Raw genomic sequence first — 20090 nt, forward strand, 5'->3', positions numbered from 1 at the left:
CTCGTTCATCGCGATTGACACGCTCCCGTCTCACGTGTACCGCTCTCGCCGGCCTCGACCAGGTTACTTTGCGTGTTCGCCCGCTCTTTTCAGTCCCTGGCCTGTGTGCGTTTCCCCCCCCCCCCCCCACTCTGTGTTGAAAACTTGACACGATTGGACGGCAGCGCATCGCCAAATGTTAGCTTGCTTCACATCTTGAGGACGTCGCTCAGAGCAAGGGTGCGATCAAGCGGTATGGTGGCGTGGACAGCGGCTACCGAAGGTTTAAAAGTGCTGACTAAAATGGCTGAGTCTGGTATTATTTTTTCAATTACGACTTCATTTACTTCTCTGCCCTGCAATCATTGGTCATATGTCGATACTTGAACTAATCAGTTCTTTCAGTTCACCATCATCGCCACTCATAGCAGAAAGCGCAGCCATGTAATTCCAAGTGGTATAATTACACGCCAGCGTAGTCCTTGAACATGGACCAAACACCTTTAACCTCTGGGTCTCTCACGTGACACTTTCAGGCACTTTGGTTCACTGAAGCACTTTGGTTCCTCAGCTGTGCTGTTGCCACTAGCCCGGGAGAGTGATATGTGCAAATTCGACGTTTTTGTTTACACTCTTCTGTGAATGGTGTTATATATGCAGGGCTATTTTTGGTATTAGGCTTCTTGTTTGCATCCACTTTTTATGATGAGTTTTAAAGAAGAAAACGCCACAAGGTAGCTTGTCGAAGGTATTTCGGCATCTCATGGACAATTTTGGTCACAAAACGAGGAAATGGCTGGAGAATATTTATTCATACAATACGTTGACAGTGGCCCCGGAGACCCCAGAGATTATCACAGCTAGTGATGTCACGTTCAAGCAAGATCAAAAGTTGGCCAAACCGATGAATAGTTGGTTGTGATCTATGTGACTAAATACCGGCCAGCCAAGTCCTCCAAAAATCGCTGATTTCTGCAAGTGCAAGAACGAGTTATAGCAATGTATTTTGTATTCATCCGACTAACAAAGGTTTACTCTCAATCATGTCAATGTGCATAACTTGCACATGTTCCTGGAAGATTGATGGTCCTTTGATTTTTTTATTGATTGCTCTTATTCCTCCATCTGATGGAGAAATAAGAACAATTCACGGTCTGGGTGAATGATGCCCCAGCCATCATTCATCCAGACAGGCTGCAGTTTAAGTGATTCTAGAAACTGAGAGCCATACACGGTTTAATGGAACATAAGCCATACCGAGTTCTTCTAGTGCAATTTGAGATGCGTTTGGCTGTGAGCAGTACCAAATTGCTACTAAGTATATCATTTTCATGCTGTTGAAAACGACTTAGATAAGGCAGTGTTTCAAACTCTAGAGCACGTGTGTGGCGCAGATTCGCAAGATTACTTCCAGTAAAACGCATCGCCCGGGGTTCCTAGTTGTACCTGCTTTGACTCACAGCTGTTTGCTGTTGCAGTCAGTTAGCAACACCTTCCGCATTGCTTCTCAAGTGAAGCGTTAGAATGTTGCGTGTCTTTTCTATGTTCGCTCTGGACAATGAAGAACGATATATTGGTATGTCAGGTAATTCGTTTTGTGTAATATGTTCATGTTAACCTTTCATGATACATCCTTCAATAATTGTTTTTGTATAGGGTTTGTTTCAATGTACAATGATTTATAGTACTGCTTGGCTGCGACACGACATGAATAAATTGTTACTAAGCTGTCCGAGAACTGTGGAAATTATACAAACGCTACGTTGCTTCGTCTTTCATGGTCTTCCTTGAAAACGGTGCGAGAGGTTTCCTGCACCGACGGAAAACCAAAACATTTTACTTCAATTTTCGAATGCTTATTTTGTTTTGTTTCCATTACCAACACTACTCTCGCAATTGAGGCTCATCAACCTTTTATTTATCTATTTTTTACATGTTTATCTCACTACCAGTTTTTCATTCGTGTTTTATCCCACTACCGCGACGAGCGACTTTGATTTCGTGTGCCCCCAAAGATTTTCCTTAAAGTTGACGGTGAATGAAAAATGACTGGCATTTCAGATATTCTGTTGTTTTGTGGTAAATACATCAGCCAGCAGCTTTCATCAATGCGAAAACATCAAAGCATTAACTCATTTAAAGAACGGGGGGAGGGGGGAGTTGGATAACGGTGGGAAACCGAAAGCACGCCATGAAACCATGCAGCTTTCTGTCTACTAGTGCTACCAGTCGACCACGTTTCAAGACACACAAATTCTATGACCCAATTAACCAATCATGTTTTCGTATAACCTGCACAATGTGGCTATTCTGGATACGCGTGCAGTTTAACAAACGTACTCACTAGCATGCGCACTCGCAAATGCGCACACACATACACACGGAGCTTGGCAATAACATAAACTAAAACGCATGATGTGATGTCGTTCGAGCGTTCGCTGAGCTCGTTGGGTACAGTCACTCGCGCCCGCCGGTTCCCGTTCCGCCTCAGGAAATCCTTTCCATGTGGACTCGTCCTAACGCACAGTCGTCATTGCAGACAAGTCAAGGTACTAGTGCGAACTTCAATAACTTTCTCCTGAGCATTAGCTTCCGCAAGCGTGACACTGAAAATGGCATTATTCGTGTCAAGCTTCTCTCCACTTTGCCACTGCCCCGCTTTACTGCGTCCTCTTGCACACAATCGAAACAACCAACCACGCTCACATATCACAGAGGTCAAACGCGCTGGATGATTCCGTTGAGCTGAGTGCCGCCAGCACCGTCAGCACCGAGCACACCGACTAGCCACGACCTTCCTGGGCCAGGTCAAGGTCGTCCAGGTTGACGTACTGATGCTGCTCCTCCGCAGCACTCGGACCGCTGTCGGCTGGAGGTTGACGAGCGGCGATGTTTTGCACGTTTTCATACTGGTGCTGCGTGCAGGGCATCGCGTACAGGCCCGCATGTTGCCCGCAGGGGTCGGCGTACAGGTTCGAGCAGACTCCGCTGAATCGGACATCCGTCAGATCTTTAAAACGTCGGTCGAGACGCCTGTCAAAACAGAAATGGGTATTTGCATGTGAATACCGCTGCTGTGAAGTATATTTCTTTTTTCAAACATAGTTTGAGAAGGCATTAATTCGCTACCGCTAAGGGGACTTCGACGTCTGTGACTGCCAGCGGTGTTCATATAATCTGGTAAATCAGATCTAGCCGTCGGATCGACGTAAAAGTTAAATGGGAATCGGTGACTCTGATCAACCAAGCTCACGAAATGGCCCGTTCGTATCTGGCGCGTGGTTATTGACGCCACAGGTCCCGCGAATTGCGCTAAAAAGGCGAACATTGAACACCTCCTCCAGATTTCATGAAAGAGATTTCAATAACCATACCTGATAGGCGGAATGCGACTACCACGCCGGCTTTGTTGAGAATATCTCTCCAGCATGTCGTGCAGTCGCTCCCAAATTTTTGGTGGTCCCTTGGGCATTCTTTGCACGTGCTTAGTGACAACCAAAACGTGACTACAACTTTTCCGGTTACTGAGCAGCGGCGGGTTTAAGGAGCACTGCGCAGCGACCTACGGTCGGCACGGACGACTGGCGGCATTTGACAACTCCGCCGATGGCTCGTGGTAGGCCGACACTGTTCGTCCACTCACCCATCCAGGCTAGCATACAGGTTGCCTCCTCCGGTTTCAGCCTCCTGCAGATCTGGCTGTGCGGGGTGCTGCTTGACGCCGCGCTCCGCGTCGTGTCTGTCGAGGCCGGCCGCCACCACTCGCAGATTCTCCACCTGAGCTAGATGCCTTCGCTGCTTGCGTCTGATGCACAGCCGGGTGACGACGACAGTGACCGCGGCGGTAGCGGCGGCACTCCCAGCAGCGACGGCCACCAGGAGAGACCAGGGCGGGCCGCCGCCGTTTTCCTGTGTGCTCTCCAGCCCTGGCTCCTCACCACTGGATGTTTGCAGGTACTGCCACACCGGTGTCCGAGGCGCGGCTCCCGCGCAGAAGGAGGTGTTGCGAAAGGTTTGGTATGATTCTGCTTGTGTGGGCTCTGTGAGCGAGTCGTGGCTGGTTGCGCGCAGCCAGTCCAGCTGTGGTCCGCAAGTCAGCACGTTTTTCTTGATTGTGTTTAAGGCGGCTGAGGGCCGATTTCGGTAGCACTGATGCTGGCAAGTGGCAGAGCCGAAGTACAACGATCGGGGCGCTACATTGGACATTGTGTTCTCGATAAACCATAGCCAACAACTGCAAACGTTTGCGAAAGCTCCAGTGCTTATGGTGTCGAAAGTGTTTCCATGTACATACAGCTTGAGCGAAGCAGGCGCACGCAGTGCATCGGGGTACATATTTTCGATTATACAGCTTTGCATGCTGAGCGAGCCATTTACGTCACCAAGATTTATTGCATTGCTGTGCAACTTGCCGATTGTAATGGCGTCAAACTCGACCTCCATGGCGGGATATCCCCCGCCCCCTTCGCTTTGTGTTCTGTGCATGCCCTTCGTGTGCAGTTCTGAGATTGTGGTCCCGCGGAGATACACTTTTGAGAATGAACTCATGTCATTTGCTTTCCAGTGGCGTACGGTGGTGTTTAAGACTTCCAGAGTCGCGTCGTTCACGCCCGGGCGGGACAGAAACGTGTCCTCCTCGACAACTTGAATGTCGCTGTTGATAATCTGAATCCAGATGGCCTGGAAATGGTCAGTAACACAGCTGGTGGCCCGGCAGTAATCATGGCTCCCAATGGAGCATACAGATGTGACAAAACCGAAGCAAGCATACTGCTCAGCTCTAGCTGCAAGTTGCATCCAAGTGCCACCAATTTTAACGGCACGCTGCAGACCATGCTGTATGTGTGAGCTAAAGCCGGCAGCACGATGAGCGGTTGATAGTCAACTCAGTGCACGAAAAGCATATCAGTTTGATGTCGGAGTAAAGACGCAAGCCTCTAACCTGTTGGATGTCGAACATGCCCCGTCCGAGGCCGGTTATCGTTTGGTTTTCAATTCTGATCCTATTCTGTCCTGTCACGGTTGTCAGCAGCAGCAGCAGGATCAGCGGAGGCAGCTGATTCACTGATGGCGCGCCTGAACGGCACCGTTCGGAGGTCACACGTGGCATGGACATCATTGAGTGGAGTTGTCGAACGCGGGGTCTACCAGTGAGACATTTTTAGGAAACGGATTTATTTTCACCTTGTAATAATAAAGACATGCGAAGCTGAAATGGGATCACGTTTCGTTCCCCCCCCCCCCGCCCCCAACAAAAGATCATGGCGAAATACCCCAGAACCACTTGTTCAAAGCATCCAGTATGGTAAGAAAGCGAAGGCCAGAATGACCTGCACGCTCAAAAATCGCGTTTCTTTTGCATTTCCCGACTTGAAGATATCTGTTATGTAGGAATTTGGCTGAACTATCACCAAAACCTCAGCTTTGTGACCTTCGTCGCGGCGGTTGTTGTGCCCTCGAGAGATATCAGTTGAGTAGAGGTGCATTCCCACAGAGTCGATGAGGGCAACTGCGCCCTTACAGTTAGACGCACGCAACATAACTCCGAACACAACATAACTCACCACTACGACATACTCCCCACTCGCTAACAACGTAACTCACCACTCACTAGGCAATAGCAAAGTTTTACACAGTCCTGGTACCCCTGGTGCGGTCGACCGACCGGCACCTCAGACAACAGGCCTCACGGCACCGAGTCCCGGCCTGGGGGCTGCCGGCGCCTACCGGCAGGCCAGCCTGCAGGAACACGTCGACCTCCCTCCGCGGCTACCAAATTGATGAGGCCGTTACAGCTGGAGGTGGTCTGGTCGCCGCCTGCTGCATTTACTGCGCCTAACGCCGCCCTTGGGGAGGGAGGGGGGGAAAGGGGGCAGGTCGGCAAGGTGGAGGAGTCGGCCGTTGTTGGGCTTGATCAGGTCTCTGCAGAATCGGGCGGAGAAAACGACGATTTCTCAAGAGAATTTCCGCTGGACATCTTGATGCTGTAGTCACGTTTGCGACCACCCCCGATGACTGTTGCTACGCTATCCCACAGCTTGTTATGGAGATCTTGTACGTGAATCTCTGTACCGACCTTCAGAGGTGGCAGAGATACGGCAGTCCTTTTGTATTGTTCATCAGCTGTGGTCTTCGGTGCTGCTGCTTTGGAATCACAGCTGCAGCGGTCTGCCGCCCACGGGAGAAAGCATGGGGACCTACAGGAACGTGGGAGCTAAGATGATGACGTAAACGTAAATGACCTGACGTAAACGATGACGTAAAGGACCTTAGGCAGGGAGCGGCCATCAGCCCGGTTGTGTTCCGAAGCTTCAGAAGGTCTTCATCGAAAACATCAATGTTGAGCTCTCCACTATGGCACGTGTTTTAGATGAGCGCCTTGATGGTCGTGACTGCAGCTTCAGCGTGTCCATTTGACTGCGTGTAATGGGGCGTTGGTTGTTGCAGCCTCACTTCCAAACGTTGCGGAAGCTCCTGAAGTCATGGCTAGGCAACTGAGCACCACCATCGGAGCGGAAACAGACTGGAACGCCGAAATCGACGAATGCTTTTCTCACGGCTTCAGCCGGCCGGCTCGAGTGTCTACTCCGGGAAGGACAAAAACGATTGATCATCCTGGGAGTCTGCCACGCAAACTAGAAAATGACGGCCAGCGTGAGAGAGCAGGTCTGCCGAAACGTCCTCAAAGATGCGAGGAGATAGAGAGCCGGTCATCAGCGGCTCCTTGACTTGCCTCGGGCGGTGCAGCCAGCGCGCCTCGCAGCTGTCGACCAACTTCTCGATGTCTGAATCCAGGTCTGGCCACCAGACAGTCTGCCTGGTGCATCACTTCATTCGCTCAGTTCCTTCACGAGCCGCGTGGAGGCTGCCAAGAGTTTGAAGTCAAGCAGCAAGCGGCACGATGATCCTGGGGTCTTCCGGCACAAGGCTGTCCACGGCAGAGAGGTCTCCGCAGATCGCCCAGTAGGGCTGCAGATCGATCTCCAGACGTTGCTTGGATGACGGCCAGCTCCTTGACGTGACAGAGCAGCCGTTGGTGATGATATTCTGATGATATCATCTGATGATATCATCTGATGATATCATCAGCGTCGCTAGATGATATTCTGGTGAGGTCCTCCAATCGAACGTCCTTGACATGCTCTGGCACCTCTTCGTCACCGGAGAACAGCGTGCCCGTCACATGTCGTGCGTGTAGTTCCGCTTGGTGCATCAGTGCGGCATCTTCAGCTGTGGGATCATTCACAGGTGCTCTAGATAGAGCGTCCGGGTTAGCGCGTTCCTTCCCTTTCCTCCACAACGCCGTGAAAGTGAACAGCGACATCTTCCTCTTGAGCCAATGGGGTCGAGGATTCTCCACCGCGTCGAGGGTGCAGCAGCTCAGGTTCAGCACAAAGGGCTTGTAATCCTGTAAATGTAAAAATGAAACCAGACAGGCCGGGAACGTATATACGGCACTTGGATAGTTTCCACACTGCAACCAACAGTTCCAGTTCGATGATGGAGCATCGAGTCTCTGTGTTCGTAAGAAACCGATATCTTCACTTGACAATTCGCCAGCAGTCTTTATGTTGCTGTAGTAGTGCGAAGCCTAGTCCACTGAGGCGAGCAACATCGGTCTGTAACACGGTTAGCAGTGTTTGGTTGAATTGGACCGGTGCTGGCGTTGAAGACACCGCTGGCTTCACGGCGTTGTAGGCGGCATCGCGCTCTGGTGTCTGAAAGAATTCTTTCGCCTTCAATAGATCCCGCAGAGGCTATGCAGTAAACGCGATGTCATAGCTGAAATCCGACAGCTGCTGAACTATTCCCACGAAGAAAAGCAATTCAGTGATGTTGGAGGTCGCTGGGAAACAAGCGATAGCTCTCACATTGGATTGGTTTGCTTTGACGCCTCGCTGGGTTACTTGATGCCTGCAGTAGTCTTTTCCTGCTTCTGCGAAGACGAACTTCTCCATCTTCAAGGTGATCTCGTGCTCCCGGCAGTGCTGCAGAAGGGCTCGGACCTACTTCATGTGAGCTTCAAAATTCTCTTCGAAGACCAGCATGTCGTCAACCATCTAAATGATGCCGTTTCAACCTTCGACAGCGATGTCTCCCCTGCGACAGAACTCGTCCCCGGTTGAAACGAGGCCCATGGGCCCCCTGAGAAAACAAAAGCGATCTCATGGGTTGATGAAAGTAGTGAGATGCCGACGTCTGCGTCCAACGGGAGTTGCTAGAAATCCGACGCCGCTTCGCGGACGTGAAAAACGGCACTCAGGAGGTATTGCTGACACTGTATCCTTCGGTGTGACGAGTGGTCGCCCGACGAAGGGGTTCAGCTTGGTGAAGTCGACACAGACACGAGGATCTCCCGGCCCCTTGGGAACGATCGCCAGTGGCTGGCACCATTCTGATGGCTCATCACCAACCGCTTCGATAAGGCCCATCTGAACCACACTGTCAAGCCTTTCTTGGCTTGTGGCATCCCGGCGAAAGGGATGTTTCTTGCATCCCCGATGGCAAGGGCTGCACTTGCTGCTACAGATGAATCTTCATGGGCTCACCAACCACAGCCTGAACGGAACCATATTCGGAGAACACATCAGCGAACTCTTCCACGAGGTCCCTTCACATTCTTGCTTTGTCGCGAAGAGACGTTTGATCGGCTACGGATACCAACAGCAGGCTCGTTCCACGTTGTTTAGATGCTCATGCCTCTATTGTCCGTTCTTCCATGGGATACGGCGGACAGGGCTGAGGGTAAGGATCAGACAAAATACCCATACTGTTGGATGCGTACCAGGAGAGGAGCATGCCCCGAGCATCACGGCAGACGTGGACTGTCTCGTGAGTTGACCTGTGCTGGAGAGTGATCTGCCACGGAAGGAGCCGACGCGTAACATGGGTTGACCGTTTGCAGCTACCACGTCTCGCGGTGCCGAAAAAGTGAGCTGATGTTCTCGCATGCCAATATTGTGCAGAATGACTGGTCCCAAGATGCCGCTATCGCGAATCACTTGGACATCTTGTTTTGCTTGCCTGAACTGCGTCCCCGGGATCACCGGGAGTAAAGGCGCTCGAGGGTGAGGACGGGCTGCCGAGACGTGCGCAGAGTGGAGCACCTGACACAGATGGGTGTCACTGCTCGGGGCGCGAGCGCAGGAGAAGATGGGCCTCCGAACCTCGAACTGGGCGTCTCGAACTTCTTGCGACACATGTTGCTGTAGTGACCCTTGACGCCACAGTTGTTGCAGACCTTGCCAAAAGCTGGACACAGCTTGTAGTATATGTGGGTCGACCCACCGCAGCATCCACGCACTGAGGTACTGCGTGCTGGTGGGTTGTAGCTGGAGGCGCTCCGAGCAGCTAGCTATGAGGTGCTCTGAACAGCTAGCTACGAGGTGCTCCGAACAGCTGGCTAGGAGGTGCTCTGAACAGCTAGCTAGGAGGTGCTCCAAACAGCCAGCTAGGAGGTGCTCTGAACAGCTAGCTGGGAGGTGCGCTGAACAGATAGCTAGGAAGGGCTCCGAACGCTAGCTAAGGGGTGCTCCGAACAGCAGCTAGGAGGTGCTCCGAACAGCAGCTTGGATGTGCTCCGAACAGCAGCTAGGAGGTGCTCCGAACAGCAGCTAGGAGGTGCTCCGAACAGCTAGCTAGGAGGTGCTCCGAAGAGCACCTAAGGGGTGCTCCGAACAGCAGCTAGGAGGTGCTCCGAACAGCGGCTAGGAGGTGCACTGAACAGCCAGCTAGGAGGTGCTCCAAACAGCTAGCTAGAAGGCGCTTCCGAACAGCTAACTGGGGGGTGCTCCGAACAGCTAGCTAAGGGGTGCTCCGAACAGCAGCTAGGAGGTGCTCCGAACAGCAGCTTGGATGTGCTCCGAACAGCAGCTAGGAGGTGCTCCGAACAACAGCTAGGAGGTGCTCCGAACAGCAGCTTGGATGTGCTCCGAACAGCAGCTAGGAGGTGCTCCGAACAACAGCTAGGAGGTGCTCCGAACAGCAGCTAGGAGGTGCTCTGAACAGCTAGCTAGGAGGTGCTCCGAAGAGCAGCTAGGAGGTGCTCGGAGCAGCTAGCGCCATCGTGCCATCCCATCGGCTGCGTCATGCTGTGCCCTCGAGGAACTCCAGTCGAGCGGACGTGTACTCCGACAGAGTCGGTGAGGGCGACTGTACCCTTAGACACACACGTAACAAAACCTCTCTCGCCGCCCGCTAGCCAATGATAGCTTTACAAGGCCCTGGTACCCCTGGCCGGTCGGTGGACCGGCACCTCAGGCAACGGGCCGCACGGCGCCGGGCGCGGCCCGACAGCTGCCGGCGCGTCCCGGCGGGTCAACCGGGCAGGAACACATCAGCGAAGACCAAGAAGCTTTTCACTGTCGAGCGTGGCCGTGGACCACTCTGCGCTTCCAGCCGAAAGTAAGACGGCTTCTAAGGAAAGAAGTATGGCTTCTATACGCATGCAGGAATTTCTTTATATGCAGCGTTATGTCTTTTTTTACCTTTGCACACATGAAGTTAGCGGAATAACCAGCAGCCGTTGACGCCAGGGCGTTTGGCATCATATGCCGCTCCCATCCAAAGCAGCTACAGGCATGTCTCTAATATTCCCTTGCTCTTGAATTATCGCGCATGGCAAGGTCCCCCATTCAGATGCGACGCGCGCCAAACGGACTGTGCTAAGCGGTCAGTTTGGCGCGCGTTCTGTTCTCACCTGACATTGTGGTCATGCCTGGGTGGCGGGGTCTGGTCAGTCACTGCACTCGTCTGGAACTGGGGTCCGACGGAGGTCGGAGCGGGGAGGGCGTCATGCCGGCGCTATCTGCAGCGCGCGCCCGGAACCGCCGACACCGCCGCCGCCGTCCATCCGGCTCCGCGTCACTGCGCTTGCTGCTGCGCTGCGGTGGGTGCCCTGGCCGGACCAACAGACCAGAGCAACAGACCGGACCAACAGACCAGACCAATAGAGCGCGTAAACAGACCAGACCAACAGGCCTGACCAACAGACCGAACCAATAGACCGAGCCAACAGAGCTGACCAACAGACCGGACCAACAGACCGACCAATAGAGCGCATAAACAGACCGGACCGACAGACCGGACCAACAGACCAGACCAAAATAGCGCATAAACAGACCAGACCAACAGGCCTGACCAACAGACCGGACCAATAGACCGAGCCAACAGATCTGACCAATAGACCGGACCAACAGACCGCACTAACAGACCGGACCAACAGACCGCACCAACAGAACAAACCAACAGTCCGCACCAACAGACCAGACCAACAGACCGGACAAACAGACCGGACCAACAGGCCGGACTAACTGACCGGACCAACGGACCGGACCAACAGACCGGATCTAGACGCCAAATAGACCAATCAATTCCGATTGAACGGGATCACAAGTCTCAGACTCCCACAGTAAGATACAATCAACTCAGCTGATCATTCCGGGAACGATGGTGAATTAGACATGCCATAAAGCCCAACACCTACCTGGCTTGCCCCTCGCGGCTTGCTGGCGCTTCAACCAGTTCTTAGTCTCGTGACGCAGCCCACGGTTTCTGATGCTCGTCCCGGCTCTCGTCACTTCCAGTTGCCCTGTCTGCTTGGCAGACATGTTCCTGGGTCACAAGAGCGGACCCGGGATTTCATAGGGTTTCATCTTTATAGGATCATGACATTATATCCTAGAGTCTTCTTATGGGCCTAAGGCACATGCCTGCTGCCGAATGATCTAGTTGTTTAAGCAGTTGTTTGTGGCTAGCCCTCATGGCGCACCGCGACGATCGGCGGCGATCGGCCAGCCGACTGAGTGTCACTTTAGATGGTCAAAATACTTACCGGATGCCAGACCCCGCCGGCTGCAGTGGTGGCTACGCACGTGAGGTCAGGGAGGTTCAGAGCGCCGTGGTCTGAGCGGCGGAATCCAGCATTGCTTTGAGCACAGTGGTCGGTTGAGGTGGGCCCTGGCTCCACAGACGCATGGCACATCTGCGGACAGCATCGAAGACGGTGATGAGTAGAGCTGGACACTAACTCTGTGGACAGCGTGGCAGACGGTGATAAGTTGAGCTAGACACACTATCTCTACGGACAGCCTTGCAGGCGGTGATCGTTGAGCTGGACACTAACTTTGCGGACAACATCGCAAACGGTGTTCAGTTGAGCTGGGCACTGTCTCCATAGACACATGGCACATCTGCGGACAGCACCGCCGACGGTGATCAGTAGAGATGGGCACTAACTCTGCAGACATCATCGCAGACGGTGATCAGTTGAGCTGGACACGAACTCTGCGGAAAGCCTCGCAGGAGGTGATAAGTTGAGCTGGACGCTAACTCTTCGGACAGCATCGCCGACGGTGATAAGTTGAGTTTGCTCGATGCTAACGCCACGGACAGCATCGCAGACAGTGATAGATAGAGCTGTACACTAACTCTACGGACAGCATCTCATATATGCTACAGGACTGTAAATCACGCCGGTGCGTAGCAATGGCAACTCTCGCTATCATGCAGCCTCCTTCGCAGAGGTGACCCCGGTTCCCCACAACGCCTTGGGAAAACTCGGCGAAAAACAGCAGACCGCTTGCTTCGACGCCCCACGCTCAGTGATTGATCGTCGTCATTAAGCAGGCGGATCAAACTGAGCACGCAAACAGGCTGCCCGCTACCGTTCGCATCATCCGTCTCCATTGTTTACCGCTTCCATTAGCGGTGCAATCCTTGTGTAAATCAATGGCGGAATGGCTGCTTTTGACCGAGACGCGATTGAAATAAATTGCAGCGGTTTCTGACCGGAGCAGCGCTGCTGCTTCGGTATGACCGACTGGAGCGCTGTCTGGGATATTTTTATGGCCACATGAGAGCTACTGGCGTCATACTTGCTCCATGTTACGCTATCTGTGGAACGGGTTTACCGATTCCGCTAGCCCGGTCTTATCGGTGTCCTCGGATCTTACTGCTCACAAAATGCGTTCTGTAGTTACTTAGGTCGCCAATGGCATCACAGATTTCCAATTTCCGAGTGGAAATTCCGCGAAATTTTGGGTTGCTGTCATTTGTGAGAAAAAATCACGAGCTGCTGTCACAAATTTTGTTTGTGCTGTAGGACGGCTCTCCACGCTACACCAGCTAATTCCCTTGGGAGAACCAGCAGGTTAGCGGGACTCTATGGTAAGAGGGCCAATCGTCCCACAGATCATTCTACATATGCTTGGTGGCAAACAATTTGTCAGCATGTAAAATAACAGCATAGCTTGAAATACCGCAGCTGTGCCTAATCGCCTGCACGCCGTAATATTTCAGCACCGTTGTCGTATCTAACCTGACAACACCGTAGTATCATGCAATATGACAGTACCGTCGTAATATATAATTGCACAGCCCCGTTGTGACATGGAATTCATTGCGTCTGCGGTTTCTGTCGGTGGCTGTTCGTCATGGAGCGAGTACGAGGGGTAAATATTGTCTGCGGTCTATGCAACAGAACGGGCCTTTCGATTACACATTGCAGCAGTGGTCCACAAAATCCTCTCCACCATGTTCATGCAATTGGTTCTTGCCACCACTGGGTGCCGGTTACGTCCCACATACTCTCAAGGCAGCTGCCAGCTGACCTTCCGCATCAGTCGGGCCGCACCAGGGCAACACGGTCTCTCGTACTCCGTGCCGCTGGATTTTGACTCCGGCATATTTCCCTTGGACAGCGGAGGTGACCACAGTGGAGCGATGACGTGCTATCCTATGTTGAAAAAGTCGGCTTTCCTTAGAGGTCAGCAGGCCGAGATTTGCTAACGTGACATTCATTTATTAAGTTCGGAGGTCGCGTCTCCTGGAAGTGACTTGCTTTGAGCTTTGACACATATGTCATATTTGGCACACAAAATCGACCGATTTTACCATTGATATACCGCTCTATATTGCCAATATCGATCTTTTAAGCATGGAGCGTGGTAGCTCGTTAATAATGGTAGCAATGCTCATTTGAGCCTGCCCAAACAAGAGCTCTTCAGAAAAAGTTACGTCCTTCATCACACAAAACCGCGCACATAGCATAAGTATCTTGAAAAGGAGTGGCAGCAAATTAGCCCAAAACTAAAATTATATAGCTGCAACCGCCAAAACTTTGGTTTTTACGCATCCTATACAACACACAACATTATTAATAGCGTTCAAATAATTTTTACGAGCTTTGATGCCGTTCGCTGAACAAAGATACGCCGAGATGAACATTTCAATCGGGATCTAAAAACACGTCTGACCGATCCAGCAGCAATCCTCAATCTCAGTAAGGCGGCAGTTAACCCACAAAAAATTATTGTGCGGGAACCTGTTTCATGATATATATATATATATATATATATATATATATATATATATATAACGTTGATCATTGCAGGAAGCTTTGAGGTAATACCAGCTTAAAACATGAGGCACGTTAGGCACGTGTTAGGAACGTGTTCATGGCTGGCAGTATTACTTATAGTTTGGTAGTCGTTTTCATGTAAACGAGACCCACAAATCTACGCCGCGCCAAAATGTACAAGCTACAACAAAGGTCAGTTGACGCCTTTGGAAACTGGCTCAAGGCGTGGTTTTAAGAATAGAAAGCATTAATATTTGGCGTGAGATTGTGCTTTGCTTTGTTTTTTTCCGAGAAACTGACCCTTGTTGAGGCAGGTTGTGCGCAAATGTAGTGTAGAACCTAATCAACACCACAGCCTTGTTCTAGACAACATGAAGTTATTAGAGACGGGCTTACTGCCCTGGGGCATTACCAAGTCCGATCATTCACCAAGGACGGCCCAGTTTCAAACGATAAAATTCGCGCGCTCAAAAATGATACACGAAACTTGAAAACCTGAAGTAAAAACCACCACACGGTGGTTTTTACTTCACACGGTAAAATCCACCACACGGAAAACCACCACACGGTGTAACACCTTTCAATACTTTCACGGCTAGGGTAACACCCAATATACCGCTTGGTAATGTCACTGGGATCATAGGGTGGTGGTGCGATAATATTCAATGGAAATGTATGGGCATTCAGCATGGACTTGCTGTTTCAGATGCACTTAGCATGAGTGATTTTGTAATTGGCCAATCACTTGCATCTAAGAAAAAGTTGCCATAAAGAGGCAGGTTCTCGTGATAATTACGTCGGGGTGACTTCGTTGGGAATGCTCCCTAAAAGGCACGTCTGGCTTTGTTCATTGCGCCGGGATGATGCTTGTTGAAACGTAATGTGAAACGGCGTTTTGTCTCGCCTATGTAGTTTACCCCTTGGCATCAATGGCAATTTATTTGATACACAACTTTTCCTGCGTGCATTTGCTCTGGGTACGCCACCAGATACATTGCATAGATAATTACTTGATGGACAAGGCAGCAGAGTTAAAGTAGATCATTCTAAGTAAAAGAAGATCAATCTAGAATGCTCGAGGTGTTCCTAACTCCACATCATGCTGTCGTAACAGGCAGGCTAGGCGCTCGAACTTTCCCGCGCACTTTCATTGAAAGATCGTCGTCCCTGAAGGACATACTTCACGTTTCCTGTTTTTAGTTCCTCTTGGTCCGTGCACGTTTCATGTTTGCGGTTCCTCTGGGTCTGATATCTAAGCTTATTTGAATTATTTATGTTTAATTTTTCCGTTTAGGTGTGGGAGGTAGACGTTTGACTTAAAAATGATATATGGAAGCCAGACGTTTCGCCTTTTTTGGAAATTCTACTTCAATTTAAGCGTTTTAAATTTCAACATTGGCCATTAATGACCAGGATATTTTCTAGGCTTATGACATCCAGCGCCATCAGCTTGAATCCAACTTAGTGTGGGTAGGCATAAAGTTGGCCAAAGTACTTTTTGTGCTCTGCAGATAGAACTGTTTGTTTGCCTTGCTTTGCTTGCTTGCCTTAAAGACAGAGAGCCAGAGAGCCATAGTAACAGAGAGACATAATAGCAGAACGATTGAGCAATAGAGAGACAGAGTAATAGAGAGACAGAGTAATAGGGAGACAGAGTAATAGACGGACACGCAGTAACAGAGAGATGAAAACCGTATGAAAGAAAGCACATACAGACAGAAAGCCGACTAGGTTGTCCCGTAAGCCGTAGATGGCACGCCCTTGCGTAAGGCCTCGTAGATTTCCAAGAACTTCATATTGGACCTCGTGTGATCCTAGCCTACTGCAAAAATCCGTGAAAGGCTCGACCTGCGGCAGACCAGCCGGCGAAAACCTTTGCACCTGACTGGAATTTACGTTTGTTGAGCTGGGTAGGGAGGTGTGCAAGCTGGCGAAGAATAGGATCAGTGCGGGTACGCCTTGAATAATGTTCAAAAGATGCAATGTGCTTTAAATATGTGCTAGGTATGCGGTCAATAGGTATGGTGACAAGTCACTAGACAGGATAATCTGTAAGTGTGAACGCAAATTCTGTATGTGGGGCTGCATATGCTTTTCATGCAACTCTGCTAGGTTTGCTCAAGTTTGCACAGCAAGATTCTTGGAGCGTGGGATCACAGCTTGGCTTGACCAAGGCCACATAAGGCCAACAAGCTGTTTTATTTCGGTAACATTCAGTCACAAGTGTTGACGGTTCCCCCTGGTTTAAAGTCAAATAATGCCGTAGTTATGACTTACCTCGCAGTCGTCGCCCTCAAATCTGTCACGTGTCAGGACATCACGAATCTTGCCAAATTGCTTTAAAACCACCGAGTGCTTCAAAAGTCTGCAGTGCCCGTTATTCTAGTCAGTAATATTGAGTGCATGGTTTCGCGACTGGCATAAAACGAACTTGCGCTTTAGGATCCAGGATTGCGGTTTGCGGTTGCCGTACTTCAGCGTGCAAAGGGTAACAATCCACGGTCGCAATAAATTTCATCATTTCTGTTTTTCCATCTGCGCCGTCTACGGCGCAGCTGCGCCAGATCGCGACGTCTGCGACGGAGCCGACATATGAATACATTTACATCTGAATGGTGAAGGCGACCGGCCTGCTTTCTGTTTGAGAAGTTTGCCCAATCCGGTTCATTTCTGCCCGTCTGAATGTGATTGGCTGAGTGATGGCGGCCATCACCCGCGGATGGAGGCTTTGTTGGCCGGGGAATTTCGGCTATTGGTGCTGTGGGCAGCCGATCAAGTCAGGTCTGAGTGACGGCGAGCTTCTACTTCGAGCTGTAAAATGCGCCCTTGTAACTCGCGATTTGCGTACCTACTGCGTCAGGGCTTTTACTACATATGCGGTAGTAGATCCGGACCTTTAATTTGTTGATGCTATTTTTCAGCGACAGCACAGTTCAGACCAAAACATTTGCGTTGACAGAAAAAATATTATTTGAGGCGCATGACACGAAAATAAGGTAAAAATTGCATTTCAGAGCAATTTGCTTTCAGAGCGACCGCATATTTTTCCAACAGCCAAAAATAATGGAAGAGGATGATATACAAGCTGTTGAAGATTTGTAAGTTTCTAGATGAGCGAGCATCAGAAGAAGAGCAGTCGGCGGCAGGGATTTCGGCGCCCACCATCATCGTTAATGGCGCCAGTCCATTTCAGTTTAAGCTGTAGAATAACAAAATCAGCCCGAGCACATTTTGAGGTCTGAGGGGCCAATCTGACCTCGCATAGAAATCCAGCGAAGCTCATCCCATGACAATGAGGCGAAAGACGGGGAAGGAGGGATCACATGGATTGTGTTAGCGCTGAAAAAGCAATGCAAATTTTTTCAGTATCTTTTTAAACGGCTGCTATCACAGGCTACCTCATTCGACCCAATGCAGACCCAGCTTAGGTACATCAAACGGCTTAGTGCATTGATCTCCCGTGTAACATAAATACATACATCGCGCGTTAAGGCCTCCACCTACAGACGTGCCTGCCGTGCACCACCCGCACCCGACTAGAGCCACATCCGCTCTCTCCTCGGGGCTGATGATCTACCCGTTCTCGTTCCAGCCCCCCTCCCCCCCCCCCCCGGGGCCGATTGTAATCCAAAGCAGTACACAGGCCACTCCATCAACGGCCGCAGACGTGCCGCTGGCGTCCGAGTGGAGTTACAGTGACCACTGAATACCAATGACGCCAACGCAGTGTCGCGTCCAGCGCGACGCGGTGGCGAATTCAGTGGCAGGAGTCGGCATGCCGTGGTTAACCACGAGCAGTGTCGTGATGGCTGTTGCGTCTCAGCGTTACAGAGCCGGAGCCGGGGAGCCGTGGTGGACGTTGGTTTGGCGCGCGGACTCTGGACCAGCTGCGCTTCTCCCGGTGATCTGCGCAGATTTCGCGCCGTGGACTCTGGGCCAGCTACGCTTCCCCGGTGATCTGCGCAGATTTGGTGCGTGGACTCTGGACCAGCCTGCGCGTCTCCGGTGATCTGCGCAGATTTGGTGCGTGGACTCTGGACCAGCTGCGCGTCTCCGGTGATCTGCGCAGATTTGGTGCGTGGACTCTGGACCAGCAGCGCTTCTCCGGGGATCTACGAAGATTTGGTGCGCGGGTCTCTGGACCAGCTGCGCCTCTCCGGTGATCTGCGCAGACTTGGTGCGTGGACTCTGGACCAGCCTGCGCGTCTCCGGGATCTACGCAGATTTGGTGCGCGGTCTCTGGACCAGCTGCGCGTCTCCGGGGGATCTACGCAGATGTGGTGCGCGGTCTCTGTACCAGCTGCGCTTCTTCTCGGTGATCTGCGCAGATTGTGGTGTGCGATCTCTGGACCAGCTGCGCTCTCCGATATCCACGCAGATTTCGCGCCGTGGACTCTGGGCCAGCTGCGCTTCTCCGGTGATCTGCGCAGATTTCGCGCGTGGACTCTGGACCAGCTGCGCTTCTCCGGTGATCCGCGCAGATTTGGTGCGTGGAACTCTGGACCCAGCTGCGCGGCTCTCCGGTGATCTGCGCAGATTTGGGTGCGCGGTCTCTGGACCAGCTGCGCTCCTCTGATCTGATCTGGCTGCGCCTCGGTCACGGCCTTCGATTCTTCGATCCGCGGTTGTGACATGCCAGCCCAGACCAACGCAGCTCCCGACTCCCCATGACATGGACTGGCACTGGACTCGACACATTCGCGGTCGTCGCCGAGTTATTCTGAGAACCGTGGCTCGCCGGAGCCCAGGCGTTGTCCGAAATCATTAATGTCCGAAGACGGCTGTCGAAGCAAAATTTTGTGCAGATACCTTCGATGCTCCGATGTAACACAGTGGTTGGTGTGTTACATTTGGCCGGTTTCATCCTTCTGTGTTAAAGTACAGTTATTCAAACCGAAAGTCTGTCAAATCGACCAACCTAACGGTCCGGGGTACGTGTTAGTTACTACTATCCCAAAGCGCGCAAACAGGGCGTGTCGGAAGAATTGAAAGAGAACGTTCCATATTTGAAGATATTGACATGCATCAAGTGTGATGGATAAGCACTCTTGTGGCTAGTTGCATGTCCTTCACGCGAAATATTGCTCTAAATCCGCATTTCCACCATTAGGAATCTCTTTCACTACATAATCGTTTGATTATGCCATAAAACGTTTTTATGACGTCAGAGTCGCCGCCAGATTGGCCGCGTCTGAGTTGTCACTGGTATCTGTATGTGCGAATTTATGTTTTTAACAGTATGTCCATATGTTTTGACCTTTTCTTGTAGTGTTTGCATGTTTTTGTTTTACTTGCATCTCCTTTCTTGGTTGCGAGCTATTCGTAAGCTATTCGAATCGCAGCATCATGTCCGTCTAGTCAACTAGTTGAATGGATAAATTTGTCAAGCTACCTAAATGGCTGTGATATGCGTCCCAAAAGGCAATCCGTGATCAATACGTACGATCAACGGCTCAACGTCGGTTGTTGGAAAGCAGTGTGTGTCGATGCAACAATTCGTGTTGACGTTCTCCGGCACGAACATTCCTTTGGCCTCATTATTCTTCGCAATGGCCTATTTTTGGGCTATTCAAAAAATTTTGCCCTGGAATCGGGAGATTTTGTGTGGCGTCTGAATGACGACATGCATGTCTGGGTGACTTAAAATACGCGGCTCAAAGTGGAACGCACAAGCCGCGTGGGCCGAGCTCAGAAACGAGACGATGTACAATTTCAAAACGGACATAACTGTTTACTGCAGCGTATAATCCTA

General features: G+C 51.2%; 1 protein-coding gene across 3 annotated transcripts; it reads right to left on the reverse strand.

Annotated features, from left to right (window-relative positions):
* Window positions 1-2247: 2247 nt before the first annotated feature.
* On the reverse strand, window positions 2248-10730 carry LOC119114386 (uncharacterized). Of its 3 annotated transcripts, none has more exons than XM_037238580.1 (4): window positions 10679-10730; window positions 4922-5043; window positions 3623-4659; window positions 2248-3012 (listed from the first exon to the last, which is right to left on the reverse strand). In XM_037238580.1, the coding sequence occupies exons 1-4, from the start codon at window positions 10692-10694 to the stop codon at window positions 2763-2765; spliced, it is 1425 nt and encodes a 474-aa protein (XP_037094475.1). In that variant the 5' UTR covers window positions 10695-10730; the 3' UTR covers window positions 2248-2762. The 3 variants fall into 3 exon arrangements, with proteins under 3 accessions (XP_037094475.1, XP_037094474.1, XP_037094473.1); XM_037238579.1 differs by having other exon boundaries at window positions 4922-5055; window positions 10679-10717; XM_037238578.1 differs by lacking the exon at window positions 10679-10730 and having other exon boundaries at window positions 4922-5152.
* Window positions 10731-20090: the final 9360 nt, after the last annotated feature.

Source organism: Pollicipes pollicipes, unplaced genomic scaffold (genome assembly GCF_011947565.3).
Source record: "Pollicipes pollicipes isolate AB1234 unplaced genomic scaffold, Ppol_2.1 Scaffold_7262;HRSCAF=8765_pilon_pilon_pilon, whole genome shotgun sequence".
NCBI classification, from domain to species: domain Eukaryota; kingdom Metazoa; phylum Arthropoda; class Thecostraca; order Pollicipedomorpha; family Pollicipedidae; genus Pollicipes; species Pollicipes pollicipes.